This window comes from Taeniopygia guttata, chromosome 6 (assembly GCF_048771995.1).
Source record: "Taeniopygia guttata chromosome 6, bTaeGut7.mat, whole genome shotgun sequence".
NCBI lineage: Eukaryota > Metazoa > Chordata > Aves > Passeriformes > Estrildidae > Taeniopygia > Taeniopygia guttata.
This window is the reverse complement of record NC_133031.1, coordinates 29,580,190-29,598,997: the sequence shown is the minus strand read 5'-3', so window position 1 is coordinate 29,598,997 and position 18,808 is coordinate 29,580,190. Positions and strand designations below refer to the sequence as shown.

The window sequence follows — 18,808 nt, the reverse complement described above, 5'->3', positions numbered from 1 at the left end:
TCAAGTTTCCCAAATATAGAAAATAGCAGGGATGGGGAAAGGCCAACTGTTGTTGCAAACTGTCAAACGTGAAAAATCAGTTTTAAACCATCAGAGCTGAAGCTCAACGATACAAATTTGGGTTTTGAATACATTAGAAGATCAGCAGAAAAATAAAGACTATCATTCTGCACTGGCTGGCTTGCCCTTTCAGAGATCACTCTAAACAATCCAAACAAATCTCATGCTGCTATTTATACTCATGCTGCTATTTATAAAGCCCTGAAATATCAGCTGCACTATCTTTACAGAGGCTAAAACAGAACCAAAAGTGAAAATCCTCAGCTATTATCTGTAGTGGCATTCAGCTGAAAAACTAAAGAGAGATGAGAAGCAATTGTTGATGGAAGAAGGGGATAGTCAAGCAGCAATTTTGTTTTCTTTGAAATTCTAGAGGTGGTTCAAGATTGTTCAGCTGTCAGCTATTCAATCAAAAGTCATAATGGATGGAAGATGTAGGGAAGAGTGGAAATCCAAGTTTTTGGCAAGTAGGCATTAAAATGACAATATGTCACCAATAAAACAGCATTCTTTATTTTTAATTTCAAGTTGTGAAAATAAATGTGAAGTTCTCAGTTGTTTTTTTTATATATTTTAAATCATACATGCTTGTCTGAATTTTTTTCATTCAGAGCAAAACATCCAAAAGCTCAGAAATCAGTTCGTAAAAAAAAAAAAAAAAATTTAAAAAACAAGGAGGATTTTTAAAGGTATAGTTCCAGTCTGTTCTTCAAGTAGAAACACTATCCCTTGATAAGGGAATCCACTTAATAATTCAGCAGCAATAATGATATATTTACCTAATAAAATTTTCAAGTCATTTTAGACTAACATAACATCTGAACCATGCTTCATTTGAACATGCATTTTCTTGTATAAATGCAAAATATCTGATGATATAAAACTCTGGGAAAACTGCTTACAGCCACAGAATCTTGCTTTTTCTAATTTGTTTAATAAAAAGTACATTTTCATACAAAATTGCCTTTACATAGTGTTGAACTGGTATATAGCAAATCCCTTTTGCCTTATTTAATATAAGCTTTTACAGACCTGACAAAAATGACAATCAAATTAAAAACTATTTCTTATGCTCCCCAAACAAATTGAATCAGCGTGATGTGCAAACACCACAAAAAGAGAAAAACTGAACTGAAAGTTCAGGCTGACATAATATCTGCTAGTTCAAAAACATAAGCATCATTTATGTGGTATTCTGTCAGTTTTATCTCCAAATTTGCAATCTATTTAAGTTCTGCCACAACTCGCTATCAATATTTTATAAGTTAAAAAATTGATTCCTTTTGAGAGGAAAAAAAGAAAGTTCTGTGAATGGTTACAAGAGAAAAACCTTTCTATAACTACAGAATTATTATTCCAAACGTATTGACAAAAGATTAAATGTTCCTATTACCTCCTACACTGAACCTGGGCACTAGAATCTGGATTAATACCTGAAATTTACTAATTTAGCCAAAAACTTTACCAGAACAGCTCAACATGGTCCTGGTTCATTACACTCTATGATTATTAAGGATGAAGAAGGAACCTCAATTAGAGAAATATGGGCTCTTGGCCAGTTTTCCTACGCCTTATTTCCCTTTAATCCAGATATGTAATGGCCTTGGACCTACAGCTCTTTTTGTCTCCTAAGATTAGAATATATCAGTGGTTCCCTTTACAGACACATCAAGAACTTGTTTTACTTAATATTTTCCTGAGGCTTATGTGAAAGCAAGGTGAAAGCCTTTTGTGATCTTCAGGGTTTTTCTTTAATTCGTATCCATAACCCATCAAATGGAATTATGATCTAATTATGATGCTGAAAGCATGTTGCTTGTTATTGTCAAGATCATTAATCCTGTCACAAGACACCAAAAAAAAAAAAATCCAAAGGCTTTGATATCAAAAGACCCTTATGGAGAAAGGAAATCAGAAGTAACCAGAAAAACTCTCTGAGTAGAGCAATAAGGAGAATCCAAAAGTACACTTCAGAAGTCCTGAAAAATTCTAAGAACCAGTCTTCTGAATGACGGTGACTGAAGAACTATTCTAAATAAACCTCAACTAAGACAAGAATTTAAGGCACCAGCAGCTCACTCCAGCATCCACATCAATTATGGCACCAATAAACGCTGGAATGTGGAACTGCATGGGGCTCACTCTGGTCACTCCCAGCTTGGGAAGGAGCAGCTGTGCCTGAGACACTGCAAAGGACTTGGAGGAGATTGCTCATTTTCCTGAAGAGACACTGCATCAAGTTCTGATGAAATGTGCTTCCAAAGGGAACATCCAGGAGTAACTTGGCTCCTTGACAAAGTAAGAAATCACTTGCTTCTTGTTCCCAAAGGATGAAATGGGCAACCTTGAACATTAATGCAGCCTGACCCAGTCTGATCACACAGGACAGAAGTTTTCTGTACCTCCTCTAACTGATGGCCTAATTTAATTCCTTCTGCTTCCATAGAGAGGATGAACAATCTGCACGAGTTAATTATTAGGGATCACGTGTTAATAATCCCCATCTGCAAGGGAAAGGAATCTAAGGAAGACCAAGATCATGTTTTATTTATGTTACAATATTCTCAAGACAACTACAATCCTTACTAAAACTTTGTTTTTATCTTTGCATGTTAGAAAAATGGCATAGCCTGAATCTGAAAAAAATAAATCAGAACATTTAAACCTTTAAAATTCAGCACACTTCTTAATAACTTGATATTGTGTAAGTCTAAGTTCTACATATTGGTTTTTTAATTATAACAGCATCTTGTTCCAGCTCATGGATGTTGTTTGTCATACTAACTCTGGTCATATGAACAATCATGGTCATTTTTCTTTATCTGAAAGGAATAAATACTTTTCACAGTTTCAAAAGACTAAATATATTTCATCATAAAAGAATTTCCAGCATTTTATCTGTATCTAAGAAATGCATACACATTATGCATACACTTCTCACATTAGTAGCTATAGAAGGTCATTCACTTGAAAATCTTTTTATCTCTAGAGAATGTGCTGAATCCCTCCAGCTCTTTTGAGTGAAAAACCAATCTAACAATATATTTAGTAAGATGAACATTCACTAAGATACTCACGGGAGCAGGTGGCAGTTTGCCACTCCAGACACTGTCCATATGGGAAGGAGATGATGTAGGCATTGGAGTCCACGCATCGTTTGGTGCTGCTGCACCACATGCATTCCATGCCATTGCTCGTGCAGTTGGAACAGGTTGTCCTCAGGGAGCAGGGCTTTTTGCAGGGCCTGGCATTCTGGTTGGGACTGACTGGAAAAGGATCACAAATATTTTATCATTTTGAATACAAGTTCCAATTTCCTTTTTTTTTTTCGCCACTTGTTCCATTAGAAAAATCAGTGTTGAACCAGTTGCTTCCTTAACTAGCTATAAATATTTTGGTCCAAATTTATGTTTCTGTACATAAATACAATCATATTTATAAAATCTAATATGCAAAACTGAGCATGACTCATATGACAGCTCACAGAGTCCATTCTAGTGGATGTTAACTTGAACAGTTAAGTGACTTTATACACAAACAGAATGTATGTCTAAAAGACAGAAACCAGAATTTTAGATTTGTCCATCTTTTACAACTTGAAGATATTCACTAATGTTCAGCAAGATTCAGAAAGAACACATCAGCATTGCTGAATACCTCTACATGTGGTTTCAGCTACTGTTACCATTGACTATTACTGATTTAGAGGAAAACAATAAGATTTCTGGTGTAATACAAAATAAGCCACATGAACTAATTCTCAAATAAATATTTGCTACTTTAGGAATATTAATAGATTACACTATTAAAAAAAAACATATAGTTGTAATTATTAATCCAAATTGTCCCCAAATTCCTCTTAGGCAAAGGAAACCCCAAAGAGGGTTATTCAGCACAGCATCAGTTCCTGGGAGAAAGAGGCTCCTTACCAACGGGTTTTTCACACACAAGGCCGTCTGCCATGGCAGTGCAGGGATTTGCCTTCAGCCCTGCCACCTCAGCTCTCTCCAGGTAGGCACAGAAGCCAGAGTCGTTGGGCTCTCCAGGGAGCCACTGCAGGGTGGTGTTTGTGAATGGGGACATGTCATCCCAGCCCCAGTAGGAGATGTTGATCTTGCGCAAACCCACCCAGGGGGAAATTTTCTATGGATGAAAATAAAACAAATGGAAAAGAATCACTTAAAATGCTTTTTGTCTTGATAAAACATTTCAAAAAAATAGCTAAACAGCAACAACTTCACATTTTCAAAATTCACCGTGTTTTTATCTCACTTTATTATCTCTTCAGTCATTGTCCACACAGCTTTTATCCTAATTGTTCTATCTCAGTGAACATCCCCAAAGACCCCAACAAAAACTCCACTCCCGATATGCTTCTCTTCTACTAAAAACCTGCATTCTGTTCAAAGACAATTCTGATTTCTATTATTGGTCATAATGAAATTGTTTGGGTTTCTTTCCCAGTGGCTACAGTACAATTAATAATTGCTAGGCCACTGTGGATAATGAAATACACATAAATTAACAGCAATTCAGAGAAATCAAATTTCAGGAAAAAGTAGGATCAATATTCTATCCTCTATAGTCCACAGTGCTGATACTGATCAACTTTAGGCAACTCAGAGACAGAGATAAAAGTGGCACATTTACATTTCCAATGGTGTTACATACACATTGAATATACTTTCATTATTGATTTGCAAATTATAAGATACAGTCTAGGAAAAACTAAAAGCACACATTTTTAAAACATATTTAGGATGTATCAGTGAAACTACATCACAAATTCTACTCATTTTTACACAATTTCATCTTTACACAATTAGGAAGTGAAAGGCAGACTTTAAGGAAAAAAGGCATTTACCTGTTCCAGGATAAATCTACATGTATTACTTGCAACCATTGGTGTAAAAATCTCAAGACACCCAAACCAAACACATTTCCACATGTAATCTCTGTGCAGACAGTTTTCATTAAGCCCAGTTTAAACACACAGAAGAGAGATACAGAGAGACAAGTGGGCTGTGACAGGTACATGATGGCAGGTGGATGCCAGAATACCAAACCCAGCTGCCTGCCCAGGCAGAGGATACACATTGTCAGCTCCAAAGCAGAAATATTGATCTGATTGTAAATTAGGCTCACAACTGATTTAATTTACAAGGTAAGCAAAGGTAATTTACAAGGTAAGTAAAACACCATAATACATCTAAAGGGAACCTGCCACTGTTAAAGAGCTATGTATTCCACAAGTGAACCAAGAGTTACTGCCATTCTCTATCAGTGATCTTCCACCTTTGATCTCACATTTGCTCTGGCAACTCAGGTATAACCTACGGCTGAAAAGAAAATCTTTCAATACTCTTTAATTCTACATACAATCAGAGCATTCCTTCTTTTTTCCCCTGTCTTGTTAAAGCAAATTGAAATGTGAAGGATTATTAATTTAGTTTCAAAAATACCAGTGGTAAATACCTTTTAAAAGAATCAGTAGGTCAAGTCAGTATTCCTGACTTCCAAAATATGTACTCCCTTTGCTCTCTTCTGCTTCTGTACTCTCAGTTAAGATCATGACCAAACAAAAATTGCTTTACCTATTAACACTTAGGGACACAAGAACAATCTTAAATAAACCAGAAAATGACTAAGAAATGTTCCATTTCATAAGCAGTGATGTGTTCTGGGAGACTCTTGAACAGCAACAAGAACATTCAGCAAAATTACCACTGTCCACTTTGTGTCTTACTTCTGTATTTACTTCCTAACTCCATTGCTACCCCAGGTGACCAACTCTGCAGGTGTCTGTGAGGACTCACATGTCCTGGACACCAGAAGGAACATGATGCAAGCAGTATCATGGTAGATAAGACATCTGCTGTCTTATTTGTTTTTTGTATGTGGTCCACATACCAGCTGCCTGTACAGGCTGAGTGTGCACACCAAGCACATATAAAATAATGTCGGGGGCTTAGGCAGGATAAATTGCTGACAAACACACACATAAAGCAACCCTACATGCCTACTTTGGGATTGATGGATTCCAGCCAAGAGAATCTTTAACATATTACTGACCATTTCAATTGTGCTGCCAAATAATTTGGCCTCAGCAACAGTATATAAAAAAACAGGGATCATATTCCAGCTATAGTGAAAAAATATGTGAGCCAATAATGAAAACTGACAGTGCAGCAGTGATATTGGAAATAAGTTCTTCCATTTGAGTAGGAGACTGTCTTGGAACCTCCTTAATGCTGACAAAGTCCCAGGGAGACTCATGAAAGCCAAAGCAGCCACGGGAGATAAAAGCAGCATCCCTGAAACGAAAGACTTCCAGCAAAGGCAACACATATTCCAGTCATAATCACTCTTAATAGCTGGACTATCTGGACAGCTTACAGTCATCATGTCAGGCATCTCAAATTCCATATGTACCATCTCTGGCTCTCTGCTAGGATAAACCATCAAAGTACAGACCCAAATGCTGATGAGCACGTTATCAAACACACACCATGGAAGCTGTGACCTTGCAGGCCCACTCAGGCCATGCTGTTAGGATGCCAAGCACAGATTATCCAAGTAAGGCCTCCCAAATGTTCCAATGATGTGCTTAACATGCATATTCAATTATGTGGCATCAATTCCATCATGTGGTGGGCCACAGGTGAAGACTGCTGGCAATAGCAGAGAGTGTGTGTGAATATCAAAGTTTATCACCAAAAATGATTGCTGCTGCACTGCATGGAAGCCAACAGGAAAAATCAAATCACAAGAGCATTCAGGAAGTTCTATATGAGATATCTGCAGCTACCAGGGTTCTGTGACTATCAAACTAATTTCTTAGAAAAAAAATAGGCATAAATCTAGTATAAATCATCTCTCAAACTGATGAAAGGTTTAGTCAGAATAGCTGGGAATCTCAAAGTACTTTAAGCAACTGAGGAACTTCAAATGCGTTGACTGAAAATGCCAATCCAATTTCTTCTTCAGACTTAAGAAATAATGAGAGTTGAACATCCTTCACATGAACTCTATGTTCTTTTTCATTTAATGCAAAATGAATGCAGAAAACTGATTCCTTTACTTTGAATATCTTGCCAAAGACGCTTCAGAAGAGGATCAGACAGGAAGGAAGTGAGACTGCCAGTTGTCTGGAATCAGAACTTGCTGATCCAAGATTCCAGCTCCCAGGCCTCTTGAAAAATGTTCTTTACCAAATCAGAATAGTGAAAAATACAGCACAAATCAACTCATTTATTGGAAGTTCAGGTGATCTTAACTCAAGTGGGAAGAACGTTACTACTCAAAGTTCTGAAGACTTGTTCTTTTTTTCTATATATGCATATCTATAAAAACTCCCTTGACATGTCATATACAATTAATTTTAAAACAACATCAACAACAACTCAATAAGCTCACACAGGAACATTCTATTTTTTAGAATCCAAAGCCCATCTTAGAAACTTTATATTTGTGCTTGAAATACAGCTAGTCACAGTTTACCTGTTTTCACAGAACCATCTTCTATAACATTGAAAACAAGTTGCCAAAAAACCTTTTTAAATGAGACATCAAATATTTCAGAATTATTAAATTCTGAGAAAAATTGCTGGGCAAGGCTTTATTTTCAAATGACAGAGGAACAAAATTGCAATCATACAATGCATACCAGTAGAACAACACTCTGTAACCTCATCTACGGCTATTAAGCTGAAGATGAGGCCACCTTTTGGCCATAACAGGAACCTACAAAAAAATGATTACTAATTATTTTTAAAATATGCTCTTCTCTTATTCGAAATCAGACAATTTTAATTTGTTTTTAAATAGTAATATGGAATTATGTTAGAAAGGCAAATTGTGTAACCTTAACTAGAAAGCTGATAATTCCACTGTTTACTCAGAGAATTTAAATCAGATTCAGTTGCTTTGAGTTCTAAAATGGTGAAAGGGATCATTTCTACTGATTATACATTTTTTCAGGTACTACTGCTGAATCAGCACTAAACTAATGAGGGCTGAATAATTTGCAGATGAGTGAAGTGAGCAAGACTACCTTTACTGAATAGCCAACTACCACTGAGGCTCAAATATCTCCCCTGTTTCTTAATTATGCAAATTTCTGAGTAAATATATCTCTCTTTCAAAATTTTTTCTCCACTTTTATTTAAATTCCTTTTATTTTGGATCTCAAATTGAAAGTGTATCACACACTAATGTCTCATTTTCTATTGCATGCACCCCACCACTTTATAAACAAAACTCAACAAACACCTCAGGAATTGTTTGAACTCCTTGATTTGTTGTTATAGGATGAAATATACAATTAAACTTTGAAAATATTGTGTCCTCTCAGTGCCCGTATTTCCACAACATTCACAAATTGGAGAAAAGCTTGCAGATAATTCGACTCTTTTCTGCACCATTCTGAACAAAAAAAACTACTTCCTGAAAAAGCAGCTCCGTGCTGAGAAACAATGTGCTCTATGCAGTGTTTTCCATTCCTTAACTGCATCAATTCTGACTGTGCCAGATACCAGCACATTCCATGTTCTGTAAATATTTACTCAGTGGGTGACACATTTTGAGCAATGGAAGCAAGATTTATGAGTTTTAACTGTCTCTGGATCTACTAGACACATATAATGCAACCTGGATGCAATTAATAGTAGGAGTCATGTGTTAGGTCATGAGAACACCTAATTCTCCTACTCGTATTAAACTTTTCTGCAGTCAATTTGGTTAGAAAAAACATAAAACCTGGCAAACTGAAAAAACTAGAACTTCCCCAGTTTCCATCTACAGAGATTATAGCTAGTATTTCAGTGGGACTTTGGTTTCTTCTTGTAATTTCTTCTTTATAGGGAAAAATTTTAGGGGGGAATTTGCATTCTCAGGCATCCAAAAGTGAGTTGAGCTCCCTAATCCTGAATGTAGGAAGACAGTTAAACCAGAGGCGAGCTAATGGACAGTCACTGCAGCAACTTTAAAATGGAGACAAAGTAAAATAATTTATTAGAATTCTAAAACCACAATAGGGAAGTGGGACTGATAGAAGCTGTTCTAAAGGGAGTAATTCAGAAACCAAGAGTAGATGTCAACTTCACCACAATCACACACATTATAAAACCACAGAAACACAGGGCCCTCAGAGAATACTTGGAGCTAACAAGGAATAACATTGCTATGCAAAGCTCACTAATTAACTGCAACCTACACTCAAGTGTAATTTATAAAAAAGATGCTTAGCCTTGTGAACAGTGAGTCAAAGGAAAAGTTGCAAACAGTTTATATAATGAAAGGCTTTGTGTAAAACTGTTCTTTCTTTGTGCTTACTACACCAAAACTAAATCTTCTCAGAATTTATTGCATGCTAACAAGAAAATTATTATTTTTAGTTAAATCCCACAGTTGCAAGCAAACTCCCAAGAGAGCTAATTGCACTTTTAAATGAATATACAACATTTGAATATTAGCAGGAATAGTAAATTAACCTCATATTGCTGTTTAATCTATTTTTCAGAGAAATTCAAATCTTCCCTTTCATAATATTTTGCTTACTAGGTCAATAACAGCACGTAAGAAAAAAACATTAAGTGTCATTTTTCTTTAGTGTGAGAATCTGCAGCCTATCCATTGTGTTTACTTTGGCATTGTCTGACAGAATTTATTTTTCATGAACAATGCAAACTAAACTTATACTGCTGGTGGTACTTTTAAAATACGTTTGCAAATCCAACAGTGTTCTGAGTTCATACCACACAGATCTTTGTTTTCTCCCTTTCTTTATTACCAAATGATTCTTCTCCTTATCCTTTAAAAGGAGGCAACCTATTGATTTCCAGTTTAGGACTGGGATTAGGAGAAATTATTCATACACAACGAGGTCTGGAGAGGGTACGGAGACAATGGCAGCCCCCTCCCTCGGAATCTTCCTAACACAACAATGTATTATTCTAAACATGATAAAGAAATTGTCCTAAATTTGTTCCAGAAGAGGGACTTTGTGTATTAGGAAACAATCTACAAAATCACATGATGCTTCTGTTAACAATAAAGCATGCTGAAGTCCTTCCAGGTTGCAGATTTACTGATACTATTTGACAGTTTGTAAAATACACAACAGCTACCTAAGTTGCTTTCCTTTTCTCAGCATAAGCATACCAAATTACAAGGAGATAAAGTCAGAATCATATTCTTATTTCCAAATGCTGCTCTGACACATTCATTGATCCTGAAAAGTTTTTTTTGTTTTCAGGTGAAACTGAAACCTTTTTTTCTTTCCCAGGCTAAAGATGTTAAAGCCTTCAACATTTAACCCCCCAAGTCAAACTCTACTGCAGATAATAGAGATTAAAACCATGGTGTTCACCTTACAGCAGCTCTGACTCCATTTGTGAACTCCCCACCAGCACTTGTTACAGAAAAAAAGCCATCTAAAATGAAATCTCGCTCTTTATATCATTATGATTGCAGTTTGAGAGGGAAAGACAGGCAAAAAAAGATCAAGAAGTTTCAGAGAGCCTCTGTCACACCTGATAACACATTTAGGATGTATTGCACTGAGCAAATGCAGCTGGACAGACAGATATGAATGAAAAAATATTTTCTTTTCTAACTGCCACTGAAAACACCTGGATAATTCATGGCAGAATTTCATTAGAGGTTCTGACAGCTAAATGATTGTTTAATCCAAGATAGATTTTTTAAAGTGAATACATTTGTCTACAATTGCTTAAACTGTATTTGAGGTATCTCAAATTTACATCACCACATTGGCTCAGGATGTACTTAATTTAAATAAAGATATGCTCAGCAGGATGTCACCTTGCAGAAGTTCTAAGCTCTGAAATGTATGAAAAATTTTAACAGTAAAAAAGCTATTTCTCATCTACACCTCAAGGCAGACAGTCTTGAGATCAGTCATATCAATAATCTATCACACATTATTAGATTTGAAGGCATCCTGTGCGGTATTTTAATAGGAATCAGGTGAAAGGAAAACAAAAAGGAAAAAAGGTGACAAAATAAATAAGTATAGCAATCATGTTGCCAACATAATTTTATTGTTGTTTTTGTTTCAATTGCATCTTTAACATTAAGTCATCAAAGAGTGGACAGACAAAATGTGTTTCAGGGTTGCAGTAAATACAGTATCAGGGAAGAACTTCTGGCATGGAATGATTTCTCTCCGTCATTCGCGAAAGATAGAAAAATAGTGTCTTTCTAGTAAAATATACATTCTCTGTCCAGTCCCTACATTTACTTGGGAAAAAAAAAAAAATCACAAAAACCTCAAGTACATAACCTATGTTTGAATCTGCATTTTGCAGTGGAATGCTAAAAAGGATAATAGAATATTTTTGTCCACAATATATGTCCCTAACCTCCTGCTCTCAGATTCAGTAATAACATAAAAGCAATCCTTAACTGCTATTTCCTTTGAATGATCTCAATTCCTCTACAGCAAAATAACTTCATAAATCAATATTAGTTTGATATAAGCTCTAATTATTATCCACAATTATCTTTCATTTTCCTGTAACTGTAAAATCCTAAACTACTTAAAAATTTGAGGATTTTATAGAGACAAAGTGCTGCATGTTCTAGAAAACTAAATACACACTCCCAATAATGTCCATTGGTAAGAACAACCGATTTGCTTGTAAAAATCGGAATACTACTCTGCTAAAACAGCCCATCTGAGTGTGCACTGCTGGGTTTCATATTTCTAAGCATTCTTACATTTCATATACTTTAACCAATGATGTTTAAACACAGCAATAAGCATTTGAATATTTAATTGTCAAAAAATTGAACCTGACCACCCAGAGACAGGTAATTTCCCTTCTCTTGTCCCACAGTTCAAAAAAAGAACATGGATCACTTTCTTAGGAATATTCTGGTGGCAGCTTGCTGTATTTGCCAGAGGCATAGAAGAGTTTTCAGCTCTCTCTCTCCCTCCACCATTATTAGAGAAAGCTAATTAGCTCCAGCTAATTCCAGTGCTGCTGTGCAGGGAATTGCTACATGTTTTACACACTAGGACAGCTTCTCTGTCACCCTTTGATCTCACAAACCAGTTGCAAAGGAAACTGCCTTTTCTGGAGAAGTTACATCTGTACCTGTGCATGGGGTTATGCACTATCCCTATTGCTGGACCCTGCCTTTGCCTGTGTTGAATTTCAGGATTAACTCTATCCCAGCTGAAAGCAGGACACAAAATCAGTGTTCCAGCCATTCTCTTGAGCAAATACTCTCTTTCAAGTAAACAGAAACTTTTAGCATTTAAATCTGGTAAGGGGAAACCTTGGGAGCTGCTGTGTGATTTGTTTTAAATCTTAAGGTTTTTTTAAACCTTAATATGCTACACGTGACTTATACCAGTCTTTAGCACCATTTAGCACATTTCTTTGAAGCCATAAACTTTCCTCACTTTGAATAAAACCCTAGAAGAGATTTCTCAAAGCCAATTTGTTTCACATAAGCACCAATTACAGCTCCTCAAGTTACCTGAAGTGTATACTTCTGCATTTCATCCAGAACAAATTCCACTTCTTTTGAGGTTGTTAACGAGGCAAGATTCCCACTCAAATTGTAGCAATACAGTTTGGCATTGTCGTAGCTTTCCCGACTGGAATTTATGTGGAGGCAGGCATCTCCAATGTGATTCCATCTTTCTCCACACAGGTGAGCTGGTGCAAAAAGCATATGATTACAGCTCATTTTAAAAAAACTTTTGAAAAAACACAAGGGAGTCTGAATTTTATCTTCCTGAGATTATAAATCAAAATGCATCCCCACTCAATTTCCCTTCTCATATCACATAAATTCTGAAATACCAAGTATCATCACACAGAATACTGTATTGTTACAGAAAGCAGCTTCTAAGAACTTAAAAAAAAATTACAAGATATATGCTAAGTTTCAGCATAATATTTTTATGCCACTATTTCTTCCTGCTATTCAGAATTGAGCACAACTAAATATTAAGATAAGATTATGTACATAAATAATAGTTTTAACAACTCCTTTTGTTATGTAAATTTCAAAATCTGATAACTCTCCTAGAATTAAGAAATCACAACTTTACATTATCCTTGTTTTATCACACCTTTGCATTTATATCTGCCTAAATACCAGTGCAGTCCAAATGATTGAAAATTTAGATAACATCCCAGAAAATATTTCTCTTCAACATTTTACAGCATTACTCAGACACAGGTAACTATTAAAAGATAAGTAAGAGCAACAGTTATAGTCAATCTACAAAGATGACATAAATACAGTTTTGAACTACAGAGAATAAGTTAGGTTATTTAATGAATCATATCTGTAATAAAAAGTATTCATTAACTTCATCTGGACATAAAGATCAAATGGAAAAGGTTCTGACATCTAACTCCATGTATGCAGTTATGAATACAAAATAAATACTATTTAAGAATGTTAACAGTCACCTTCTGAGAATATTTCATATTAGTATTTTAATATTCACTGCTTTCATAGTAGTACCAACATTAGGCAATCAAGAAACTAGATCTTGGGCCCTATCTGTCCAGTAAAATTGAAATATAATTGAATTATAACTTTTAAGGTAAAACCCCAGCTAGCAAAAGTAGCAATGTCAGTGTCCATGGAACAGTAAAAGCCCTGGAGTGGCCGTTCAGCTCTGCACTCAGAGCTCATCTCTGGCCTGTACACACCCAGACATCATTACACCTTCACTAATGCCATTACCTGCCCTAACTCGATCAAAGGTAGCACTGATACCCCAGTCAGGGCTGTAATCACATCTGGATTCACCTGGACAGGCAAACCAAGCCAAGAGGAGCGAGCATGAATAAAACAAACCCATGTCTGCTCGTGAGCAAGCAGACTCTCATTCTGTGGCAGGGCCAGGGGACATTTTCTGTGTTCTGAAAGCAGCAGTGTCCCCTTACCGGGCAGTGCCTGGCACTCCTGCTGCCGCTGGTCCCACTGGCAGTTCAGGTGCAGGGAGCAGCTCTTGCAGCTCGTCAGTTTATTGCAGATCTGCTCATTCCTTACGTGGCATTTCGTGTAGTTTTTAACTGACTGTAAAGACAAACAGACAAAGCAGCATCTCAAGCAGACATCTATTAAAAGAACAGAAGTCAAAATGAAAATACAGAGGAGGTAGATCCTTTCCAAAAAGTCGTGGCCACCTAAAAGTAGGCTGAATTTAAGCTCCTTATCTAGAATCCTTTACCAGATGCAGAATGCAACACTGGAGCACAAATCACCCCACTTGTTCTACACAACTATGCGTGTCAAATTGAAGAGGCCAATTCCCTGTACAGAGAGCAGGAAAAGCTGAAAAATCTAAATAAAGTATTTATCTTAGATAGTTTAGGGTTATACTTTCACTAAATTATTTCATCCTATGCAGGTTAAAGCAAGAAAAATAGTCATACAGAACTTAAAAAATGGCATAAGGCGCAAAATAATTACATATAACAGACTGAAGGTGCAAGAATGCTCCACACATGACATAAAACTGGGGATAACTTTATTCCTTTGGTACCTTAGTATACAAGAAAAGCAGTAAACACTGAAGGAATTATTACCTGGGGGCTTTTATTGGGTTTGGTTGGTGTTTGGTTTTTTTCCTGAAAACTGAGGTCTTCCAAGTTAGACATTTTGAACACAAATCTTTCTTCCCCCTGCATAGTACTTTTAATTAAGATGTTGTATTGATACCTTATTTAATGAACTGCCCTAAATCCTCAGCCAATTCATCTGCTCACCTATAAGGTTCTCTCTACCAACTTAATTTCAAGGTAATAATTAAAAGTAAGTCCTAATGCAAGACAGCTTTATACTCACAGAACAGTTGAGATTGGAAGGGACCTCTGGGAGTCTTTCTTGTCAAACCCTAACAAGTCTTGTCTCTCATAAACAACAAAAGATTAAAATAATACATGGCAGCAATAATGGATTGCACTTGCATAGCAAATGCATGATTTATTGAAAATGTTGGTTACTTTCCTTTCTACTAGTCTCCAGGAGTATGATTAAACAACATTTAAAGGTACTGCGTGACCATAAGTTGCACAGTGGTTGGTACTGGAATATGGCAGTGATAGGGCAGGGGGGAGAAAAGCTGTCTCCTTTTATTTCTGTTTTTTTAAAGTCCTGAAATAATGCATTTGTGAAAGTGAATTCTCAATCTCACACAGAACCAGCTTCATTCCAGCTGAACAACACTGCTGTAGAGGCATTTTATTTTCTTTTTACTTTTTGCCTTTAATGGATTAGATGCCTACCAGTAAGTTTATTTTCAGAGGTCCTGACTTCTTTCTGTTCTATAGGAAAGGCTACTGTGAAGCAAAAAGAACCAGAGAAGCAGGTCTAGGTGCAGGCATCTGTACCACAAGACGAAACAGAGCCAAAGGCAATGCCAGCAAGTAACAGACATTACTATCTAGACCAAAAATGCACACAACAGTAAAGCACAAAAAAAATCTTTGGTGCAAAGTCACATTTAGTTTCACTCAGTCATGAAACATACTCACAAAACCTCCTGAGAGATGCTTTAAAGTGAATTTTAGAGCACAAGTAACCACCATCTGCTCATTTACAATAGTTCAACTAAAACTCACTTTTAGCATTTCATTTTGACATACCCTTAAGCATTCAGATTTCTTTTTTAAATTATATACTCTTCAGTGGTATTACATACAGATTACAATTGTCCACCTAAGCTGAGATATTTGCTCTATTACTTTCGAATCATGAAGCTTGTTGTGCACTGGTTATTTAATGTTTAAAATAAAATTCAAAGTACTAGTGACTGTTCTATAATAATATTCTTTGCTGTATTCCCTTATTCCCAGCATTTATTTCCCTTAAATCCAATTTAAACACTGCTTGCCTGAAAATCTCATTAGTTCAATGTAGATGTGAATCCAATAGGTAATTCATATTAACACAATATTAAGGTTATAACTTAAAACTACCAAACCCAATGAAATTCAGAAAGATGACAGTCCATCTGTTACAGAACTCCTATATTGCTGTAGGATATTTATAATGTTTACACACCAAAGCATGAGTAAATCATGTTATTTATAAAGCCTCCCTCGTGTCTGATTTACTTAGATTTTTTTAAGTACTGATCCTGATATGGTAGTATATAGACAGACTTATGAACTGCAGTGATTTTCTGAATATTTACTGGAGAATGAAAATACTACAGTAGTTTATCTTAGAATTTCAGAAATCACTATTAAATTATGTACCTCTCTCCTCCTCCTGGATTTTTTAAGGTTAACAGTATAACCTTGTCAAGTTTGCCTAGTGTAAATGTAAATTATTAATTTATAGATTCACTATTATTTCCCTGAAGCTACTACGAAAACTTGCTATTGGGTACTTCTTCCTCATAAATTTTCTTTGTTTCCTCCAAGATAAATTTTATTCTATTCATATTTCCTTCTACTACTTTATATGTTTCCTCTTGACTATTCTTTGAATTCCTCAAGTGTAGACAGATTGCCATGATTACTATTATGGGTATTATCATACAAGGACTTCCTCTGTGAAAGAAGGAGCTTTCTGGAAGTGATGCAAACATAACAAAAAAAATAGGGATTCTTGTCTTTAAGGCACTGTGTAAAATTATTTAATAATGTAAGACTATAGGTCTCTTTGAAGCCTCCTCTAGTATCCCATTTCCTTGGCAAAATGCTCTTTATCATTCCCTTCATGGATTTGACAATGTTTATTTTTTTGTTGCCACACTCAGATAAAGAACTCTTAAATCACATACCAGTCTGGGCTGTACTTAGGTAACTGCCATCAGCTGGGGCATTATTGTATTGCACATGTGGGGACCAACACAAGAAATTCAGAGACTACTCCTGCAGCAAGAGCGTGGCTGGTCTCAGTCAAAGATTTGGCTTTCATGGAGGAGCTTACTCTTCTGTGGTACTACTTCATGAAAAATGCCATCTTGTAAAGGTGCAGCAATCTAAAATTAAATTAACCTCTCCCAGAAAGCCTTTTTTTTTTTTTTCCTTTTCTTTTTTTGGTAAAGACTTGTTTCCCTTATAAAATATAGTCAATTTTCTGCACAATTTGATCAGCAGCAAGGGAGTATCATTTTCATGGGATGCAAGATAAAGCATTTTATGTGCAGACAGAGGGTGAATACAGTTTCATAAACATATTAAACAGATCCAGATCAACCAGGCATTGCAAACCTCTGCTTGAAATTACATCAGATATGAGTGTGATATACATGATCTATACTTTGATGATGCATGAGTCTGCACAAGAGGGGAATACACTATTCTGTTAATGTGCTGGCTCACCACAGAGGGTGACCAAGGCAGGTGAATGTGCATCATCAATGGAATAGCACTACTCATGAAGTCCATCTGTCCAACTAGAGTTATTTCACGGAAATGTTCATATTTTACAGGCCTCCCATTCAGCAGAGTAGCCAGGCTTTGCAGTACTGGCTTTGCAGGTATCTGTGACCATGAGGCCAATGCCAAACTGGTTTACAGCAAACTGGCCAGTTTCCTTGAGGCAACAGCAGCAGATTATAAAACATTATTGTCATTCTCATCTGGAGTTCTATGATCTAAGTCATAAATCAAGGCCTTTGTACAGCTGCAAAGGCTCCTTGTGATGTTCCTAAGTCTACAGCTTGTTATCCCATATTACCATCACAGTGCTGTCACAACATTTTCGTTTGTGGGCCTAGTCCAGAAGTAGCAGTCTATGAAAATGGATAATCAGCCTGATTCATTCTGGTTTTCCACATGGTGCCATTCTGTTGATGCTATTTTGGTGGCTTTTATTGAAGCTGCAAAATTCTGCCTCCATCATCTCACAGCCAATAGACTAGTTTTACAACAGCCACCTTCCATTTATGACAGCACCTCTTTCCAGAAATCATTTTGATGAATTTTTGCTACCCAATTCTTCAGTGACTACACTAATAGCCTTTACTATCCACTTCAAACCCTAAATAAAAGACAGGAAATTATACAGAGCAGACTGGAGCATTGTCTGGTAATTAAGCTGACAATCTTAGCCATGAAAGGTTGTCAAAAAAGGAGACTGAACCAAGAAGGTTGTGCTAAAATACCTAGTGCTCTGCATTTATTAGAGATAATTTATTAGGAATGAAGATGGTCTGCTCCTTAGCAACTATTCCTTGTTCAAGAGCTGAAAACCACGGTTTGAAAATTAGCACCTAATGGAGAACAATGTGTCAGGAAAAGAAGGGCCCTTGAAGATCACAAAGGAAACTAAGCATTAGTGCCTGGAATGTGAAATCCCTCTGACAGACTTATAACATGACTACTGATGAATTTGTGTCTGCATTGCTTTTATTAGTAGTGACTAGCCACAAATGCCAGTGATTAGAGCTGGCTGTGCTCACTCTGAACGGGCAAGATTTGAGTCACAATCAATCCAACTCACACCTTAATTTGTCTGGAGAACAAGATTGATTTGCATCAGGTTCAAGCCAGAGACCAAGATACGTTTACTAATGAAAGTGTGTCAAGAAAGGATTTTGAACTCAAGTACAACTAAGTTGCTGTGGATAGCTGAAAACTGTAAGGAAGTAAAATTTATAATGCTAAAACACTATTATAAGCTTGACAAAAATCAAATGAACAAGCAAGAGATGCAGCAGCTGGTGAACAGCTTTTTAATATTGCCTAGTGCCATTTTTTATACTTTGTTATTACAAAGTATAAAACATGGCACT

The 18,808-nt window shown here is 36.2% G+C and overlaps 1 protein-coding gene across 5 annotated transcripts in view; it reads right to left on the bottom strand.

The window, feature by feature from the left end:
• The window catches only part of ATRNL1 (attractin like 1), a 427,695-nt gene that overhangs the window by 320,986 nt on the left and 87,901 nt on the right, over positions 1-18,808 (bottom strand). For all 5 annotated transcript variants that reach the window (XM_030276507.4, XM_002186719.7, XM_030276506.4 and 2 more), the window contains exons 14-17: positions 14,001-14,133; positions 12,571-12,752; positions 3,990-4,203; positions 3,138-3,326 (exon numbers count right to left, since the gene is read on the bottom strand). In XM_030276507.4, coding sequence (XP_030132367.4) covers positions 3,138-3,326; positions 3,990-4,203; positions 12,571-12,752; positions 14,001-14,133 — 718 coding nt within the window. The remainder of the gene's footprint in view (positions 1-3,137; positions 3,327-3,989; positions 4,204-12,570; positions 12,753-14,000; positions 14,134-18,808) is intronic.